The sequence below is a fragment of the Phycodurus eques genome, chromosome 12 (assembly GCF_024500275.1).
Source record: "Phycodurus eques isolate BA_2022a chromosome 12, UOR_Pequ_1.1, whole genome shotgun sequence".
Classification (NCBI taxonomy): domain Eukaryota; kingdom Metazoa; phylum Chordata; class Actinopteri; order Syngnathiformes; family Syngnathidae; genus Phycodurus; species Phycodurus eques.
Genome location: NC_084536.1, coordinates 1,853,172 through 1,873,057, shown reverse-complemented (window position 1 = coordinate 1,873,057; position 19,886 = coordinate 1,853,172). Strand labels below are relative to the sequence as shown.

Sequence of the window (19,886 nt, the reverse complement as noted above, 5' to 3'; positions counted from 1 at the left end):
CTAAATTGCCCGTAGGCGTGACTGTGAGCGCGAATGGTCGTTTGTTTGTATGTGCCCTGCGATTGGCTGGCAACCAGTTGAGGGCGTACCCCGCCTGCTGCCCGATGACAGCTGGGATGGGCTCCGGCACGCCCGCGACCCGCGTGAGGAGAAGCGGCTCAGAAAAAAGCGCTAGAGACAAAGGATGGATGGATGGATGGATGGATGGATGCTCAAACTGAAGAGGGAATGTTCACAATTAGTTTTGTTTTTTTGTTAGCATTTAGCATTAGCCACCAGGAACAAATTGCTTGTCAATGCTTTGTGTGAAGCATCTATTGTGTCTCCACGTGTACGAGCGATGGCGGCGGTGTGGACGAATGGTTTCGCGCGGCGCTCTCGACAGCTGCGCCGGCTCGTCGTCGGGCCTCTCTCTTGAGTTGTTTTAATAAAGTTGCGCGGCGAGCGGGAAGATTAATGGACGCGCGGGAAGTGCGGCGGGGGCCGCGCGAGGAGACGCGGGACGGAGCGGGCCCGCCGCCATCTGTTCCCTCTCCTTTACAGATCTCTTAATGGAGAAGCAAAAAGCAAACAACACACACGTACCGTACCGTACGCACACGCGCGCACTCGACCAAACGCAAAACATCACTTTCTATGACAGGGAGGAGAGCTGCGCTTTTGTATTCCCTCTTGTTGGAAGCGCGTGTGCACGCCTGCTGCTGCTACTGCTGCTGCTTTCAGCCATGTAAAGTTGGGCGCGAGCCACGCTCGTGAGCTCCCCCATGAAAGACGCGATGAAGGGGAGACGCGTTCGTCGGGCGAAACAGCACTTGGCGCCGGCTGACACGAGAAAAGCGGAATCGTATTCAAGCCAAACGCCGCCATTGTTGTGGCGTGAGTGTTTGCGTCGCACGCGTGAAGCGAAAGTGTGTGCGTGCGCGCTCTTATTGGGGTTTTACACGCTAATGGCGCCTGCGCCCAGTGATGCCCACAGCACTTTATGGAGCTGTCTGCCTTGTTCACAATATTTACTATATGATGGAGCTCAATGGCTCCGGGATTGTTCTTTTTTTTGTTGTTGTTGCATTATTTGGTTATTTTTGTGAGCGACAGAGTTCAATTGAGCTCAGCAGTTAACTTATAGAATTTATGACTGAGCTAATAAACGACTACTTCCAATGAGGAAAAGGGAGGCGTCGACTTGAGAGAAATGGACGCAACGCCCAGTGACTCACGGAGACGCGGCATTCAAGTCGGACAGGTTTTCCTCTGCTCGTCGCAATTCCCTAATTGAGAGACGTGACGCGCGCACCGAAGGAGCGAAACGCGACCGGGCCCGCCCCTGCAGCCTCGCCAAGTTTAGCCTGGGTTGTTAGTAGAAGTTACGAGTCTTCGCCACGTGTGCATGCGCACGCCCACGTCCAGTGCAACGTTTTGTAAGCCATTTATTTACAAGGGCAATGATGGCAGATGAGGAGTTCGAATTGATATTAAAGTGTTTTGGGATCACAACACGAACCAGAAGTAAAGAGTAGAAAACGCTCGAAAATGGACTCAACTCGAGCAATAGCTCCCGATCAACAGGTGCGAACAAATTACGGCGTCTTTTTCGAGGACGTGGTGGTTTCGAACATCCGTCTCGGAAGTTTGCCACCCTAAAATGTGGGCGTTCCCAGTCAAACGTGGCCCGGTGTACGTTCTGCGCACATGTGGACGTGGACGCTTTTCCTCTTCCGTACTCCGAAGGCTCGAGCGAGTGCAGCGCCCCGCGAAGGCCAAACATCGAATTTCCCGTTTTGATTGACAGGCCCGGCGGCGGCCGACTCGTGCCGATGGTGCGGATCGCACCTGGCCCTTAACGCTCAGCTGCGCTAACCGGCTGCCCAAAAACCGAGCGCATTACGCCGACAGCCCGACGTCTGCGTATTATCGCATATTAATTAGCAACAAATATTGGTGGCAGCTGGCTTTTTTTTTTTTTCCCCTCGCAAGGAGCTTTTCTTGTGCAAAGTGCAAATCTCTCCACTATTATAACAATTACAGTCATCGTAATGGCGCTCATTTGTTTTTATTTCCTTCGATGTCGGTACGTTAAAAGTGACTCGCCCTATCGCTTTTTTATCGATGGACCTCCAAACGCGTTGCGTCGTAAGCACAGGAATCTGATGCAACAAATAAAATCGAATTAAAAATGGCATCGTGACGCTCCAAAGGTCCCGAGGCTGCGGCGGCGTCATCCGCCTTATAAGGTTGCTTCCACATTCTGAAACTGAAAGTCAGACCGGATTAAATATTAACAAGACCTGATATGGACGCCCACTTTCAACTCACTTGATACAATTCAAAAACATCTCTTGCACGTTCCAGAACACGGTGCTTTGCCGACTTAAAATAAATCTTATACTAATCTATGGAGGAGAGTGACAAGCGGAGGCCAAGGTTCCTCTGCAGGCACTTAGCTGAGTGGGAAAAAAAAGAAAGAAGGGGGGTGGGCCTTACATTATTTATACGTGCTAATGGCGTTTGGCAGCAAATGTGAATGAGCAAGCGTACAATCAGATAAAATAGACACACAGCAGTAATCAAGGACGTTTGCTCCTCCTCGCCGGGGTCAATTGGAGTCACTTTAGCAACGTTTGAAACTCCGCCACTACACTACATTATGTCTTTTTAATGGAGACGACGAAAGGCAACGCTGGTGGGGGGGGGGGCGGTGGCAGAAAGTAAAAGATGGCCCCAGCCAAGCGGCCCTAACACTTCCCGCTGCGCCGCCACATATTATTGTTTATCTAGCGCACGCGGCCGCAATACATCTTGCGCTTAACATCGTTTTGCCTCACAAAAAGAATCCATTAGTCTCGTTGTGTAGCCCTTAAGCCCGGCATCGCACTGAGGGGAGCGAGGCGGGGGGATCCCGGCGAGCGAAAAGGGGGGCACCGCATGCGCCTCTCATTTCCGATGGCGGCCCTCGAGCATCCTTCGACGCTGTAAACTTTACCAGGGGAGCGCGCGAGCGTATTGAAGTGCCCGGAGAGGAAGGCTTTAGCATACAAACGCCGGCAGCTGCTCTTGCTAAATGTTTGTACGGTAGACCGAGCGAGACCCAGACTTTAGAACCGGACCCTGCGCACAGTACCCCCGCAACATTAGGAGCTCGCTTTCATGTGCCCGCTCATGGGAACAACGTGACCGCTAACGCTAACTTCCGCGAAAAACTGCAACAACAACAACAACAACAAAACGAAAGCGGCTACGTGGCGAGGTTTTGTTGTTGTTTTTTGTGAGGTTGTAAACACGTGTAACCTTAACATGTTTGATCTTTTGAGGCGACTTTTTGGGGGGAGGAGTTAGGAGATGCAAAACCGCCGAAGGCGGGTCAGCTGAAGTCGGTCGATGGCAGACGGCGTGCTTTACGAAAACGCACATGCTCCTTCACCTTAAGCGGAAGGATATCTATATCTCAAAATGTGCCGCGATGTGCGATTCATCAAACGTTCAAAATGGGGATTTATCTGATTTGAAAAATTCCTTCGGTTCCTCAAGTCCCGAAGTCAGCTGACCCCGTGACCCTAACGAGGACGAGCGCTGCACAAGATGGACGCGTTGCGGAACTTCTCTGTGCTCATCTTCGTGCCGAACCAAAGCACTACCGCACGTAGAAAGATAGAAAAAAGAGACTTCCGACCTTTGGGAAGCAAACGCTCCGTCTGCGCCGATCGCACCAAACTCTATTAGGCCGTCCTCACGTGCACGCACACACAAACAAACAACGATATGATTTGACAATGATTAGAAATCCACTTCCCCAGCTGGCGGCCTGGAGCGTCTCCATTTGTCATCGACTATTGTCTCCAATTATATGATTAGCTTTGAACACTCCGCCACGTCGAGAGAGCTCTCGTGCGCTGATTCGCAAACAAAGTCATTACAACGCGTATTCGCACATATCAAATAACAAAACAGATGGCCGAGTGCGCGCGGCGCCTGACTTGTTTTCTCCGCGAGTGGTAGGAAAGAAGAAAAACACGAGTATTTTTATTTTTCCCCTTCTTAATGCTGACTGTTTTTAGTCGCGTACGAGAAAGAGCAGCCGGCTGTCGTGTTTGTCAGATCTGGCTCTCACGAAAGACGATCTTGTTTCCGTTCATTTCACGACAACAAAGGGACTCGTTGGGGAAGATTTCGAACCACGGCGGTTAAAGCTTCCGGATAATTCATCACAGCCGTTTGACAGGAAACCTCATTGTTTTAAAAACGAGCTCGGTGGCAAAGGCCGCCTTGAAGGTGCTTTCTTTATTTTCGTTATTGTTGTTATTATTAGTAGGCCTCACACCGAAAAAGTCTCCAAATTTTGCAGGCGTGTTCATCCTTGGGAACATTTTGCCAGGTGTCTCACATCCACCCCAAATTTGACTGGAAAGGATCGGAAAATGGTTTCACTCAGAAGCCTAAAATTGTATCAAAAGGTGGACGGGCCGGTCAGCACGGTGGACGGGCCGGTCAGCACGTCCGCCTCACAGTTCTGAGGTTGCGGGTTCAAATCCCGGCCCCGCTTGCGGGGTGTTCGCATGTTCTCCCCGTGCCCCGCGTGTTCTCCCACATCCCAAATTGAAAACTCTAAACTGCCCGTAGGTGTGAATGTGAGTGCGAATGGTCGTTTGTTTGTACGTGCCCTGCGATGGGCCGGCGACCGGTTCAGGGCGTACCCCGCCTCTCGCCCGAAGACGGCCGGCATAGGCGCCGGCACGCCCGCGAAACCGTGCGAGGAGAAGCGGTCGAAGAAAACGGATGGGCGGATGGACGTAGATCCACCCAAAAAACGTCTGAAGATCCCACTTGAGTTCCGGGCAGGACACGCCCCACTGCAATATGATGACGGACGTGCCTGAAAATGCACAAGAAGTCGGCCATTATCTCATCCCAAAACTTTGAAGCAGCTTGGCAAAAAAGAATTCAAGGGAATTAGTTTGACTTTTGAGGGACACTCTCGTTCCCCATCAGTAGGACTGATGCTTTGTTGTTGTTGTTGTTGTTGTTGTTGTTGTAACCTGCAGTGCGAGGCCATTAACCACTTCCTGATTGTAGTCCAATCACCTGCGGAGGACGCCCACGGCACGTGACCGATTTTGGTAGAAGAAAAGCCTGCAAGGAGTTTCCGTGTTTGTCATGTCTCATGTTTTAGCCTCGCTGACCTCTCCTGATGATGTTACTGTAAATGCACTCCCAGTGTCTGAATCATTGAACACGCAATCAATAGCACGCACGCTGCATCGCCGCTGCGATGGCCGCAGGAGTTAACGACCTCCATTTGCTGGAGTAAAAAAAAAAAAAAAAAAAAACATACATCAAACCTTCCACTTTTTCCACTTGGATATGAGAGAAGTTTTTCTTTGTCTTGACGTGCAACATGGCCGGCAGATGAGGACGAGCTGTGCCATGCTGCCACCACCTGCTCATTGCATTTACTACACAATGCCTCACACAGCTCATTTTAAATACATGTACTTTATTGGTATTATGCATCTTTGAACATAAGCATTGTCATCAGGATCATCTTTAAAGGACTTTGCAAAAAAAACTTTGTAAGAGTTCGAATGAAATATATATAAAAATTGACTAAATGTTGCACTACTGAATATATCAGAGTCGGCAAACGAGTTTGATTATTAAATTGGACAGATGGGCCAGGTCATTTGTAGATCAGGTTTCAAAAAAAGTTCACATGTACATGTTAGTTTATTTGAAGAACAAAACAATTGCGTCTCATTTTTTGGTAGAATTAATCTAATCATTATGCGCCACTGACCTGGCACAATATGGAGTCATTCCAGAGCCTTCATTTGACACAGTGCGCTTGATGTTAAGACACTTGCGAACTCTTTTCAGTTGGGGGCAAATATAGAATATTATTCATGCCTTTTTATTTTTATTTTTGTTTTATCTGTCTTAAGTGGACTTGGGCAGCCACCATTTGAGGAACTACAGTACTTAGGTTTCCATCTGAAGAAGAACATGAAAAGCCAAACAAATGACGACCAATAACTTTCTGTATATTTTGCACATCTATAGGTCTTTTATGATTTTGATATGATTATGTGTGATGACAAAGAACGTCAAAACGTTACGGTCGGTCTCATTTTCACCAGCACGCTAAGACCTGAGCCGCACACTCAAACCGAACAAAAAAAAATGGTCGTTCGTGCCAAGATGCTCTGAAGTCTCTCGGGTGGCTCCATCGGTTCAGCACGCAGATGTTTTCGGTCCCAGACCGCCAACGGACCGGAAATGACATGTCGGCAGTTCCCGTCGACCGTTTTTACCCGTCCGATGTATCCATACATTTGCGACGCCGCTTGTCGCCATTAGTGTCGTGGGTGAGCTGGAGCCTGTTCCAGCTGACGGCGGGCGAGATCCTGGATTGGTTGGCAGCCCATCGCGCATTTAGACTAGCAAAGCGCGAGGCCTATTTTAGGGGGGCTTCAACTTCTCAGTCACCCCCCGCGCCCCCACCCAAAAACTACTTCATTTTTTCCTAAACCTATAGTGCTCTCCACAAAATGTCACTGAAATTCGCACTGACGGAGAATTTTGAGTCTTCGATCAATATCGGGCATATCCTCGGATCGTGGGAGGAAGCCAGAGTACCCGGAAAAAACAAGCACCACACAGAAAGGCGACAACCGGAGTTCGAACGCCGAACCTCCGAATTGTGCGGCAGACGCGCTGCCCGCTCGCTGACCCGTCCGATACATTTCATGTCATTGTCGTTTCAAATCACGTCGCCGCTCACGTTGCTCACGGACGGCACGCCGATAGTTGCCGTACAGGATCCGGCTAAGAACCCGATCCCGGAAGCGCTTGGAGACAAAGTAGTAGAGAACCGTGTCCGGAACGGTGAAAGCGTACGTGAAAGGACGCAAAACACAGCAGGACCTGCGCCATCGGCGTGACCGCGATGCGGATGGACTTTGGGTTTGTGCTTGCTGCAGATCAGGTCGTCCACGACCAGCGCGTACGAGCCAATCACGACGCTGACGGAAGAAGGCCATCCGCGTGAAGTTGACGGGGGTCGTTGCGGCGCAGGCGGACGAAGTCCGCCATTTTGAAGCCGGCGAGGCCGTCGGGATCGTCGACCGAGAAGAGCGAGGGCGCGGTGCCCGGCGGGGTCACGGGCAAGACCCTAAGGTGCGCCACCGCCGTCTCGGGGACGTTCCTCAGCTCCTTGCCGTGCTCGAGCTTCACGTTGGCCACGTAGCGATCGGCGCCGAGCGGAGCAAAGAGCCACGGGGCGGCGCCGATGCGGCAGAAAAGCTCGCCGGAGGGCCAGAAGTCCATCTAGAGGTAGACCGAGCAGAAGGGGAGGAGCAAGATGAGGGTGAGGTCCACTAGCGCCACGTCGCTCATGTGGACGTCCTCCTGGTGGTCCGCGCGAAGACCCGCAAAGCCGCCGCGTTGACGGCCACGCCGATGACGAAGACGAAGCTGTAGAAGAGTACGATGCTCGACGGGAAGCCGAGAGGGCGAGGAGTTCGGAAGCCGCCTCGTACCGAATAGAGTCCAATTCTGCTGGGAGACCAGAACATTTCAACACATAATCATCTGTCTATCATTCGTACTGGGGGGAAAAAATGAAAAAGTGACTTATTATTTCAATTGTTTTTAATCGAACACTTTTTTCATATTTCAGTTGTAGCCCCGGATCAAAACTACAAAACAGAAAAACGGAACTCTGATAAAATATTTGAGGTCGGCATGCAGGATCTGCTTATATAGAGTTTCAAATATGGATTTTTATTTTTTTTTTTAAAGGTACTGTCCATAGCATACCTTAACATCTTATGTAAGAAAAACAATACATTTTGATCATACGTTGAGTCCGGTTTGACCGCTCCGAATAAAGTCGACATGGTCTCGTGACGTCACTTCCCGCGCGTGCTCCTTCTCCGGTGGCCGTGCGCGGTTTCGCCCCCTCAAGAAAATGATGCGCCATTAGAAGCGGGCGAGCTGCGTTTGGCAGATTTAGGGCGAGTTATTGATTGGAAAAGTGGGGTCTGTCACAGCACATTAGCTCTCGGGGGAGTCATCCGCAGCAGGTTGCCGGCGAGAAGCATCTGCCGCCGCGCACAAGTCATTAAAAACAGGATGTTGAGCCAGTTGCCGTATAAACAGGAACGAAGAAGGCCGTAGTAGACGCTGCAAAATGCCGTTGTTGTTGTTGTTGTTGTTGTTTCAAAAAACCTGAGTGGGGCCTTAATGAGTGAGAGCGAGTGAACCTGAGGTGAAACGTGGAGGGCAGCCCATTGATGTGTTGTTCGCGTGTCCACTTTCATCCTCTATTCCTGATATTTTCCACACGTCGGCATTTTCCTGTTGTTGCAAAGTTGCAACCCACTTTCATTGACGCTAAGACTCAGAAAGATTGTTGCTTATGTAGCCTCTGAAAACACACGCAGTATATTGCATTTGTGTTTGTTGACAGAGGAAAGATTTCTTGTGACTTTCCGACTGTTCCGCGTGGGAACTTGGGACGCAGCTGTCCCGTACCCCCCAAAAATCGTTTTTGGGTGAGCTGTGAGTTGAGTGATTCCAAAGCAGATCGCGATATTAATATCATCCGGTGTGCCACAGGAATCTATACAATTACACTTCGTCGGTCCAAAACCGATTTCCTGCGATACTGCGTTGACAGATGCACACGATTTTTATCACTGCAAGCTTTTTACCTGTTCAAACTTTTCAGACCTCAACTTTGAACGGCTATGATTCACTATGTGTTATGTTATTGTTTAAGAACAATCAGCATTGTAATGTTGAACATCAAAATGAATTTTGATGACGAAGGGTACTCCCACTTGGGCACTCGCTGATAGCAATGACCCATTCCTAATAATGTCATTACATCTCGCGATTGTCGCAAATGCATCGCGCTATTTAACGTGAGGTAAATAGCGTCATTCTTCAAATTTGCTAACACGTTCCTACACTGCAATGACTTCAGTTTCCGGTTCTGTATATTTGCTATAGCGACGTCACGACACACACACAAAACATGAAAAATCGAAAGACGTTTATGGCGTTTATCTTCAAAGCAGGATACACGCGTTCTGATTTCATCCGATCCCTTCAAAACACATTTCTGTCATCTACCAAGAGGCAGTTGGTGCCACACGGCAAACCAGATTGCGAGAAAAATCCAATCAAGACGTAAGTAAGAGTAAGAGTCGTCGTCGCAGTAGCAGCAGAGGAAAAATCGGTCGTAAAATGAAAACATCTCACATCGCAGTGTCATCGCTCAGGTTGATCATTTCCAGACATCCGTTTGCTGGCTTTCATCGTGTTCCACTTTGCTTCCTTCACGTCCGGAGATGCTCACTGAGCTGAAGTCTCAAGAGAAATGCCGAACGGGTGCGGTTTCGCCTCCAATTTGGAAGGGTGCGACCGGCACAGATGTTTTGTTTTGATGCCGCAGCTTCATTTAAATGTCCGCTGCGTATTTTCAGCAGCCTTCTTATTTATACGGGAGCGCCTCATTCTCATTCCTAATTATCTATCGACTTGTCCCCTCAATGAGTCTTAAAAAGGTCCCAAGCAGATGGTACTTTGTGTTCACGGCAATATGTTGTTATGACAACAGCCTGTCTGCTCTGCTGTTTTGTTTTTTTATTTTATTTTTTTTGATATAAAACCCTTTGATACTTGTCATGTGGTTGTTTTAGTAAGTCCTCCACTCTATATTTATTGTTGCTGTTATAAAGTCTATATATGTCCTTTACAGATTTATCAAGCTATTTCTATTTCTACTTTTCCACTATAGCCCCTTAAATATGTGTGCAAAGGGTTATATTTAGCCTTTTCATTTTGACTTGCACCATGATATTTCCTCTGGTATATACTCCCCTCTAGAGGCTCAAAGTAATTACTGCAAAGCAATCAGCAATATTACATACTGATATTTTAAAAATAAGAAATGCATTACTGCCAACGTATTATATATATATATATATATACATACACACACACACACATGTATTCATTCATGGTGGCAGAAATTTGAATATTATTATATATCATTCATATTTTGTGATATTTTCTACCTAATGTTGAAAAAAAAATCAAGGCAAAGAAATGTAACTCTTGACATTTGCGTTAAAGATTTATATTGTATCACTCTAAAATAAGTTGACGATATTACATCATTAAAATGTAAACATAATTACAGTTTATAAAATGTCCATTTTTGTCCACTATTTTATCTATGTATAATAACAATGTAAGCAAATTTATAATTGCTATATTGATATAGTTTTTAGTTTTTGTGTGTGTTTTTTTTTTTTTTGTAAATTAATTTGATTGAAATATTTTGACATCCAGTATAACTCCATACGAATGTTTGGACCTGTATATACTAACACGACGTTTATTCAAACAAATGATGAGAGCCAGACAGACAAAAGGGGGCCAAGGCAAGCGGCGTTGCTGCTGAAAGAGGGCATCCTGTGCACGCCAACAGGAAAAGCACCGCGACGTCCCTCAGCGCCCCTCGTGCCTTCTGCGACCTTGACCCAGGCGCACGACTTTTGAAACGTCCCCCGGAGGCCCCAGCTGTGCGCGGCTTCCCGACGCTTCTTTGTGCGTTGATTCCCCACGAATGACTTCGGTTGGGAGAGCCGCAAACATTCATACGTTACAATTTGTAATCTGCTTCATTTCAGGGGGGGGGGGGGTCATCAGGACAAATACTCCAGAAAACAAAATACTTTAGAATTAAAATAGTCATAAAAACTAACAAATTCAGAAAAACAAAAAAACATTAAAAAAATTTTTTAAAACTATATTTAAAAAAAACATCCAAAATAAATTATTCAGAATTGTTTTGTTTTGTTTTGTTTTCCCAGAAGTGAATGCAATATGCTTCGGTGTCTGTAATACAAGATTATACGCAATTCGGTCACAATGGAATGATGTAACGCGTTGGTCGAGCCAACCTCTTCATCTTGTGACTCACTTGCCTTTTTGACACTTTCAAAACCGCAACAACTCAATGTCGTCGATCTGAACTTGTTCGAAGCCAGTCGGCTTATTATTTCGCCGAAGGAAAACAATGAAAGTTTTAGATTGCATAAATTGCGACAACCGCTGCGAGAAAATGTTACCGCTGAAATTAGAAAGCAAGGTTTTTGTTGTGTGTTGTTTGAAATGAATATGGGTTTGAACTGGATATGTAGAGCAAAAACAGAGTCTGTCAGACTTAGGTGCTGCACCTAAAAATACGTATTAACTTTTTGGATTTTTTTGAAATCCCAGAGAATGAAGTGCGCTAATTTCACCTTCAAACTTCAGTGATCTTGGTCAGAGCATTTTATTTATATTTTATTTTAGTATTTTGCCTCAAGCTGTGCGCCAAGCGACACCTGAAGAGAAACGTCAACAATTGTAAATGTGTTCGACAACGACAAATGTCAAAATTAGGGGCGGGTCTAATAATCAATGACTTGATTGTTTATTATGTGGTCAATGTGTGGAACCGATGAATCGTATCTTGAAGCAATTTGAATATTTTGTGGTAATTGTTTAGTACATCCCATTCAAATGTGGAATCCCACTGTCAGTCCACGTGATCAGTATGATCGTCCGGCGTTCGAAGTGATCCTCTCTGCAGAATTTCATCATCAGTTTTAAAAGCATTTGATTTTGAATACAAAACTATATCTTCAGCAACCATATGTACTTTTTTGACATTCGTATTTTCATGCGTGCAGGATGCCACAAAGGTTGTAATTGAAATGACTCCAATGACAGCGATCATGCAGATGACTCCAAAGATTAGTCGTGTTGTCTCCCATCGCAGCAACTTTTCTCTGCCTTTTTTTTTTTTTTTTTCCTTTTATCCAGACAAAGCGTCTCGGATTTCTCTTCCATCGCCAGTCTACCAAAAAATGCAAACTAAGCGGCACGGTGACAGAATATCGCCGTCACTTTGGCTACCTCCGCCATCTTTCGTCGCACTGTGACGTCGGGCCAAAACCTGCCAAGTGCAAATTTGGTCAATATCCATTTATTTTCTCAAATGGATACTTTTAGTCAGTCCCCACATGGATATGTTATTTCTACAAAGCTACAAAGTGAATGTTTCGGTGAGCGATTATGTTTATGGTTATTATGTTCTTAGTGACTTCTGGAAGCAGCTGAATTAAAACACTAACATGAAGTAGTTTCAGGCAAAGAAGTGAGGTCAAAGTCCAAGTTCATAGCAGCCTGAAGTTGTTCAATGGTCATAGAGTCTTTACTTGGTGGCGTCATTGGCCCACGCTTCTTGAGAGATAAACGGCGAAAGTTGTAAGCCTTTTCTTTTGGGACCACCACGCCCAAAAGGTTTACCCCGATGTTGTCCATGAGAGCACCGGCGAAGCAGTCCTGGTGGACTAGGGACCACCGTCGCCTGGAAAATCTTTGCTTCGGTCCCTCCAACATTCTTCTGGTTTACACGTACAGCCGCGATCTCCTCTCCGAGGCCGAAGCGGAGCCGCTGAGCTGGATGTTGTTGCCGTCAATGAAGTCCTTGGAAGAGCCTTCGGGTGAAGTTCTGACGACGCTGGAGACGGACATGCTGACCTCCAGCCTCAGCAGCTTCAGGAGCTTCCTCTTGTAGCCCTTGCAGGCGAAGAAGTAGACGAATGGGTCCAAGCAGGCGTTGAGGTTCATCAGACACACGGTGATGTGCAGCGACACCTGGAAGGCAGTGAGGTCGGCGCAGTCCGGGCGCGACGCCAGCTTGCGGACCATGTACTGCAGAATGTTGATGTGGTAGGGGCTGTAGCAGAGCACGAAGACCAGGGACACGCAGCAGATGACGCCGATGGCCTTGCGGCTGCGCCCCGACTTTTCCATCAGGCGGTTGCTCTTGGCCGTGGAACGGAGTTTGGAGCACAGGAAGGAATAGCACACCAGGATGGTGACGACGGGGACGACGTAACCCAGGAAGACGCCGCCGATGAGAATGGCGGCGATGTGGTCCACCTTATCAAAATTCGGGTATTCCATGCAGGTGACGAAGCCGTCCGCCTCGGCGTTGGTCATCGGCATGCCCAGCAGCGGGAGGGTCTGCCCCAGGACCAGCAGCCACACGCCGACACAGATGTAGCGAACGTTGCTAACGTTGCGCAGCCGGGAGAAGCGCAGGGGCAGCACGACGGCGATGAAGCGGTCCACGCTCAGGCAGGTCATGAAGTTCACGCCGGCGTAGGTGTTGATGTAGAAGACCAGACCCGAGATTTTGCACGCGGCCTCACCCAGGGGCCAGTGGAAGCCCAGCGCGTAGTAGCTAATCCTAAAGGGCAGCGAGAGCGTGAAGAGGATGTCTGAAATCACCAGGTTGAGCGAGTACAAGGTGGTGGAGTTCATCTTTTTCAGGTTGGGACGGATGACGTGCAGCGCCAGCACGTTGCCCAGCAGGCCCACCAGGAAGACGGCGCAGTAGACCAGAGGCATGAAGACCCGGGCGTAGCTCCTGTGGGCGTACAGGGTGTCGCAGGCGGAGTCGTTGTCGGCCGACGGACGGGCGCCGAGCACGGGAGTAGGGGCCGCGGCCATCACCATGTTCTGATTTTTGAAAGTGAAAGAGATTAAGACGTACTGGTTAAAGGTCAAGGACGTCATGTGCCGTTGTAGCCTTTGCCTTGTAAAAACCACAAGGGGACACATGATCTGAAGGCACTTTCAAAGAGGAAGTAGGGCTAAATATTGCTCTTTTCCGTGAGTAAAGCTGCTTCCTTAAAAGCTTGTTTTTGTGACATAGCAGTTGCTGCTGGGATGGAACAATTGAACCAAAATGAAGACGGCTACAATTTCGTCATTTGTGCGTTTTGTCGGCCGCTCGGGCTGAGCCGGAGCCCGTCCCGGATGACGTTTTGCCGAGGCGCCGCTTGCCAGTCGGCATGCACACCGGCCTTCATGCTCACGTTTACGCTCGCGGAACATTTGGGGCAGCGGTGTCCAAACTACCACCCGGGAGCCATTTGCGGCCCACCCGCCCGCCCAATTACAATTCATAAACAATAGGTACTGAACTTGGTCGGTTGATTCGTTTGACCGTATTTAATACATTCATGCGAATCATTTCAAAGGGGCCCTTGCGTCCTTCGATTTTTCGGTGTGCGGCCCACGGAGGAAAAAGTCTGGACACCCCTGATTTCAAGTCTTCAGTGAACCTCACGTGCATGTTTTGGGATTGTGGGAAACAGCTTGAGTATCTGGCAAAACGTGGGAGAACAAATCCACCAGAGCAGAGAATCGAATGCCAAACTTCAGAACTGGGAGGCACACTTGCTAACCGTTAGGCCACTGTTCTGTTGTTACAAAAACGTAGCGTGCTAACTAACAGACAAACAGAAATAGTCACTCCGGGTTTCTACTTGTCCTTTGCGGAAATGCCTGCTGTATTTCGGAAATCTGCCTTTAACTGTGATCGTTTTTGAATGGGTTTTTAGAGTACTCTATACTTACATGCCACTCAGCAGTTTGCAAGAGATCCTGCTGGCCACAGCTCACGCTCACACGCAGACCCTCACCAGGCCCCGCCTTTTAAACACGCATATATGACACACATACTACGATATGTATCATATTTTCGATACACTTTATGCTCGCAATTGTTTTTGTTTAATTATCTTTCCGGTGTGTTCAAAATGTGTTTTAATGTTTAAGTGTGTTTAAATTGTGTCGGATAAAGTGGGTTAAAAATATAACATGGTCTCACCGCAATAAACAGGAGTTCATTATGTCTCCAAATTTGATGTTTCAATTGATCTGAAAAACAACACAAATGTGTGTATCCTTGATATCCTATTCCTATTTAATGTCATTATTGAATAAAATGATCGTTTGTGTTAAGAAGTAGGTAATTTATTTGTGTCTCGTTTTTAGTCAAAGTGAAATAACAAATGAATGAACAAATGAATGTCGATGCTGCTTTGAGCCATTTTTCCCAATTCTCTGTGTACTCTTTGCTCAACGTTAACGAGGGGACTCGCAGGAAATTTCATCCACATTGTCGGCTGTCGAACGGACCCGACGGAAGCCCGCCAACAATACCGAGCGACCTTCGACGCGGCGCTCCGACGTTGGCAAAGAAAAAGTTGCCGCGCGCACGAGGAAGTGGGCTTCCCTTCTTGCTGTTTTAGAAATTTAAATGATGAATGGTGCATTTTTTTTTTCTTAAACATTTCAATTCGTAGCCAAACTGGTGTGAAAGCATCATAATGTTTTGTTTTTGTTTTTTCAACAGCAGGTAACAAGTTTAGTCCCCTTACTTATGTCATTCTAATACCTTCCATAACTGAATATGCAATACAGACATACTTAAGATGATATAATGGGTCTGTTGATTTAATATCCCAATAACAGAAGTGATCTTACCTCAAAGTTGCGTGCAGTCTGCTTTAGCTCCACCGCACATGCCACCAGGCGCCAGACCCAACCAGGCTGCCCGCCTTTCACGCTACCCGCCTTTCACGCGGCCCGCCTTTCACCGGTCGCATGCGAAAAACAACATGTGCTGTTTTTCTGCCAGGGACCATGGTGACAAAATATCCTGTTGTTGCACAAACACACACACACACACACCAACCCGCCTTCCGCCACTTCACTACCACCCTCTCAGTCCATCCTTGTATCTACTGTACTTGCCATAATTATTCTTAATCCTTAAAGGCAGTGAAAGATTATTAGTTAGTTTTTGGGAGGAAGCGGTTTCAGCTTCACAAGAAGTCACAACTCAATAATCGAGTTCTCTGTAATCTTCGGTTTTGAATCCTTTTAGTGGTGAGCAAAGTGAAGACTGAAGATTATGCTTTACCAAGCCACGCATTTTTCATATTTTCGGTGGAAGGTTGTCAAACACGTTTTTGTCGCGGGCCACGTTGTTGGTATGGATTCCCTCAGAGGGCCGTTAAGACTGCGAAAACCATCTACTGTAAATGTTTAATTGCCTCATCATAGTATTACATACAGTATACACAACAGGTTGAGGGCTAAATTAGAAGTCAAGGATAATAGTTTGAAAAGAAATGTCAAAAGTTGTTTGATAACCAGAAAATGCTTGCAATATTTCAGCCTTATTTACTTGTATAAATGACAATTTGACATTTTTGTACAGATTTGAGCAAGAACCATGGAAGTTGATGTAAATGATTTGGCTTCGCGGGCCACCAAACGTGAAGTTGCGGGCCAGATGTGGCCCCCGGGCTTCGTGTTTGACACGCCTGCTTTAGTTCCTCACTTGTCAAAAAACAGCTGCACTTGCAATGTTAAATGTCATATGAGTTATCACATATGAACGAGCACTGCCGTTAAATGCAAAGGCTGTAACATTAATAGCGGAGTGTTACAAGAACTTAGCCGGAAATTTTATTTCAAAAGAAAAAAAATATATATTTTTTTAAAGTTCGAACAGGAAAAGTTCCATCCGTCCATTTTCTATCCCACCAATCCTCGCTAGGATTGCGAGGACTGTTGCAGCCGTTATCTTGAAAACGTAATCTGTTGACTTCTTTATTTGACTGATTATGCAACAAAAAAAAGTAACTTAGTGACTACTGATGACTTGACGTTAAAGGTAAAGTTACATTGAGCAGCTGCATAAGGCACATTATCAGACACATCACCTCAATATGAGCGCCACTTACGGGACATAAGTCGTAGCGCTCGCTAAGCTAATGTAACACCGAACATAGCATAGCATGCTAACTTAGCAATTAACGGGGAGGTCCGTGGACATGTACGTGGACTCAACTTCGCCCACTTAACAATTATACATACGCAAAATGGTGGCATGAACCTCCGCACACTTTCCAGGAGAAGATAACTATCTTCGGTAAAACTCAAAATCCTTTTAGCGCCGTCACTTAACTGACAGCCGCTTCGTTCTCAATATGCTAACTCGTCACTCTCCGACCGTTCTCTCTTTCCACGGCGTCGTTCGAGCTGCGAGGGAATCGAGAAAATAGCACCCGCAACATTCGCGAGTTGCCGGTCTGCTGATTGTTCATGTGAAAAGATTTTGGAAGTTTCTCAGCTTTTCCGACGCGGCTCATCCTCGCCACAATAGCAACGTGCAGAGCCCACAAGAAGGAACTTATATCTGTTTATCTGTTTGATAATACAGTGGGGTTCGGGACAAAAAATATAATATCTATACATATTTTTCTTTTTTATTATTTTTAAACAGAGCATATCTGGAGTTTGTTCCCCACAAAAAGGAAAAAAAGAAAACAAAAAAAAATGGGGGGGAAAAGAAAATGTTTTTTGTTTTTCTCTGACAACAAATTAACGCTTTCTTACTGCTTTGAATGCAAGTCCACTTACCTTATGTAACTTTCTGAATGTACCAACTCTTCTCTCATGTCTTGTTGAGGCTATTCCTTTCGGAGTACATGTATTAAAAAGAATAAAATAATTAGAAAAAGCCAAAGAAGAAGCGAATTGCGCCCTTGGCATTCATTGAGACACTTTAATTTGCCACCAAATGCTGTTTGGTGGCAAAGCAGAACAAGCTGTGAATCACTTCCTTTCCAACTTTCAAGCACACACGCAGGATGTTATTTGATTCATGATGATGGCCAAACATTTACAGGGAGTCCTCAGTTTTTTTACAGGGACTTCCGTTCCTAAAACACTGATGGAACCCAGATTTGTACGCAAGTCAGGCTTACGCTCATACAGTTGTAACACTACAAATACAGTAAATATTTGTATGGAAAATTAAAAAGCAATTACAAAGAAGGAAGAACAAATCGTTACCTTGACTGCTCTGGTTGGCATGCACACTAGAAAGGGCACAAACGAGTTCATCGCATGCGATTCGTAACCACAAAACCCTGCAGCGGCAGCGCTTGTAATTGCACTTGTGGTTTGTAGTGGTGTGAAGCATGTGAACTATGACCTGCGGCTGAGAACAAACTGTGAAGCAAAGCGGCACGTTTCGCGTGACTTTTGGCACTGGGCAGAGCAGCAACATCGCGCATCCTTCTCTATGTTTCACGTTTTCGTCAATGTGTGTTTTTGGGCGGCCGTATTGATTGAGATGGTCTGTTTCCAACCAGGGGCGGCGCGACCACGCCGGCCCCTGCGCCCTTCTGCGCTTTTCAAGGTGAAAAAAAAGCTCATCGTAGATTGGTTGTGGCCACCCCGCGCAAACTTTGATGTCTGCACAACTGTTTACACATTTTTCGAGGTTGCAAACAATGCGTGGAGATATATCGTGAAGCGGTGGAAAGAACACGTCATCGCACGGCACAAGAAGGCAAGCTAAGGTCCTGTCCTTTTTCACTTGAATGTTGACATCGAAATGTTTCATTGAAGAATTTACGGTAATTAGGACTTGAGTTCTGCGTTAGCGGAGGTTAACGACAGCCGTACAGTTCCGATTTCCTCCATGTACAAATTCGGGATACAATGGCGCCATCAACGGGCGACCGTTGGACATGAGAACAGCAAAAGATGTCGTATTTACGCTACTTAACTACTGCTCGTCACGACAGAGACAAGCGCAAATTGTCGTTCCTTTGGCGCGCGAAACCGACTTTGGATTATGAACAAAGGCAGGCAGGCTTTGGCATATTTTTGGGTTGAAATGATAAGAATTTCTACTTTCCGTCCACATCACTCGTGATGATTGTTTGAAATTGGACAATTAATCTGATTATTAATGTGCTTGTCAAGTCTCTGACTTTTTGCTGCAGTTCTCGCGTTGATTCTTTGTACATTGTGCAGGTGTACCGAATAAACTGGCCAGGGAGCGTAAGCGGGTGTCAGGTGCCACCCGGCGCCAAATCAAGATAATCCGACATGGTACCATTTGGGAAACGGGAGGGACTGTTTTGTTAAGCGCTTACAAATGCAGCCGTCGTATTCTCTGCGCTAATGAGCGCAACCGTCGTTTGTTCAAAACAAGTCCGGCGGCGAGGCAGAGGAAGCGCTCCGACTTCCTCACGGCCGAGACGCGCGCTCGTGACTCACTGGGGGCCTCTCCGACGGCCGTGCCCCTCGCCGACGGGCCGCGCGCTGCCCGCTGTGCCGCCTGCGCTATTTTTACACAACAATGCCCGAGGAAAAGTGGCCAACTATGTTCTCACGGGACTCCCGCCTCTGGTGTTTCCAACATGCGACAAGTTCCGATGCTCGTGATGACAAAGCGAACGGGAGGACATGCCCCTGAGCAGCTGATGCTCATTAATGCCGTGCACATCCGGTATTTAATAAAGGAAGTTGCGAGAGAGACACTTGTCAAAGGAAATCCCCAGTGACAACGTGTTCATTTGAATGCTTCTTTTCGGCCTCAGATGCTCTCATTCAGGGATTTGCACACTCAAAATCCTGTGCAGGGTTCGACACTTGTGCCAACCCAGAGAGATACTGTAGAGCAGTGGTGTCAAACTCCTTCTTGTCATGTCGGTTTTCATCAAAGGGCCGTTATCACTGTGAAACAGTCGAAATGTTTCGTATCGCCTGACCGTAGTATTCGGCGCCGGCCGGTCAATCGAGGGCGCTCGCTCTTAAGTCGGCAGATGAGGCCTTGACGCCCCTTGACGGCTAGCTACTTTTCAAAACCAGAATGGAAGATTCGCTTCAGCTTGTTAAAAAGCCTTTTTTGTTGTTGGTTTTCCTGCGAATGGCTGCCCTGAGTCTGTCAGGTTTTCAGAAGCAACATCGTGCTTTCTCTGTCCGCGCCTCCTGGAGAAAATCCAAGGTTACAGCCACCGAGTGACAAAGTAAATCAATAATAACAATCAATGCAAAGCAGATCGCAGCGCAGAGTAAAAACGACTGCGACACCTGACGATCCAGACGGGGCGGTTCCGTTGCGGTATTTGTATATGCAGTACGTATGAATGAAAAGCAACGGGCTT

General features: G+C 46.9%; 2 protein-coding genes across 11 annotated transcripts; both read right to left on the bottom strand.

The window, feature by feature from the left end:
- Positions 1-634: 634 nt before the first annotated feature.
- On the bottom strand, positions 635-12,453 carry gpr18 (G protein-coupled receptor 18). The gene is given in 9 exon segments (XM_061691935.1): positions 635-822; positions 6,773-6,885; positions 6,887-6,952; positions 6,954-7,019; positions 7,021-7,049; positions 7,051-7,394; positions 7,397-7,473; positions 7,475-7,545; positions 12,361-12,453. Coding segments are annotated over 9 exon segments (1,047 nt in total).
- gpr183a (G protein-coupled receptor 183a) lies at positions 10,830-17,914 on the bottom strand. 10 transcript variants are annotated; one of them, XM_061692555.1, is made up of 4 exons: positions 17,779-17,813; positions 15,397-17,399; positions 14,738-14,787; positions 10,831-14,559 (listed from the first exon to the last, which is right to left on the bottom strand). In XM_061692555.1, the coding sequence occupies exon 4, from the start codon at positions 13,681-13,683 to the stop codon at positions 12,463-12,465; it is 1,221 nt and encodes a 406-aa protein (XP_061548539.1). In that variant the 5' UTR covers positions 13,684-14,559; positions 14,738-14,787; positions 15,397-17,399; positions 17,779-17,813; the 3' UTR covers positions 10,831-12,462. The 10 variants fall into 10 exon arrangements, with proteins under 10 accessions (XP_061548537.1, XP_061548539.1, XP_061548543.1 ...); XM_061692553.1 differs by lacking the exon at positions 14,738-14,787 and having other exon boundaries at positions 10,830-13,581; positions 17,344-17,399; positions 17,779-17,914; XM_061692559.1 differs by having other exon boundaries at positions 10,831-13,581; positions 14,485-17,399.
- Positions 17,915-19,886: the final 1,972 nt, after the last annotated feature.

What these genes read in the sequence shown, in the direction of transcription:
- gpr183a (XM_061692553.1), bottom strand. Translation starts at nt 17,908, where the DNA reads ATGCTTCACACCACTACAAACCACAAGTGCAATTACAAGCGCTGCCGC. An exon ending in TGCCAACCAGAGCAGTCAAG is followed by an intron (nt 17,400 to 17,778) that starts GTAACGATTTGT and finishes GTACTCCGAAAG; the next exon opens with GAATAGCCTCAACAAGACAT. An exon ending in CATTCAGAAAGTTACATAAG is followed by an intron (nt 13,582 to 17,343) that starts GTAAGTGGACTT and finishes TTCAAAAATCAG; the next exon opens with AACATGGTGATGGCCGCGGC.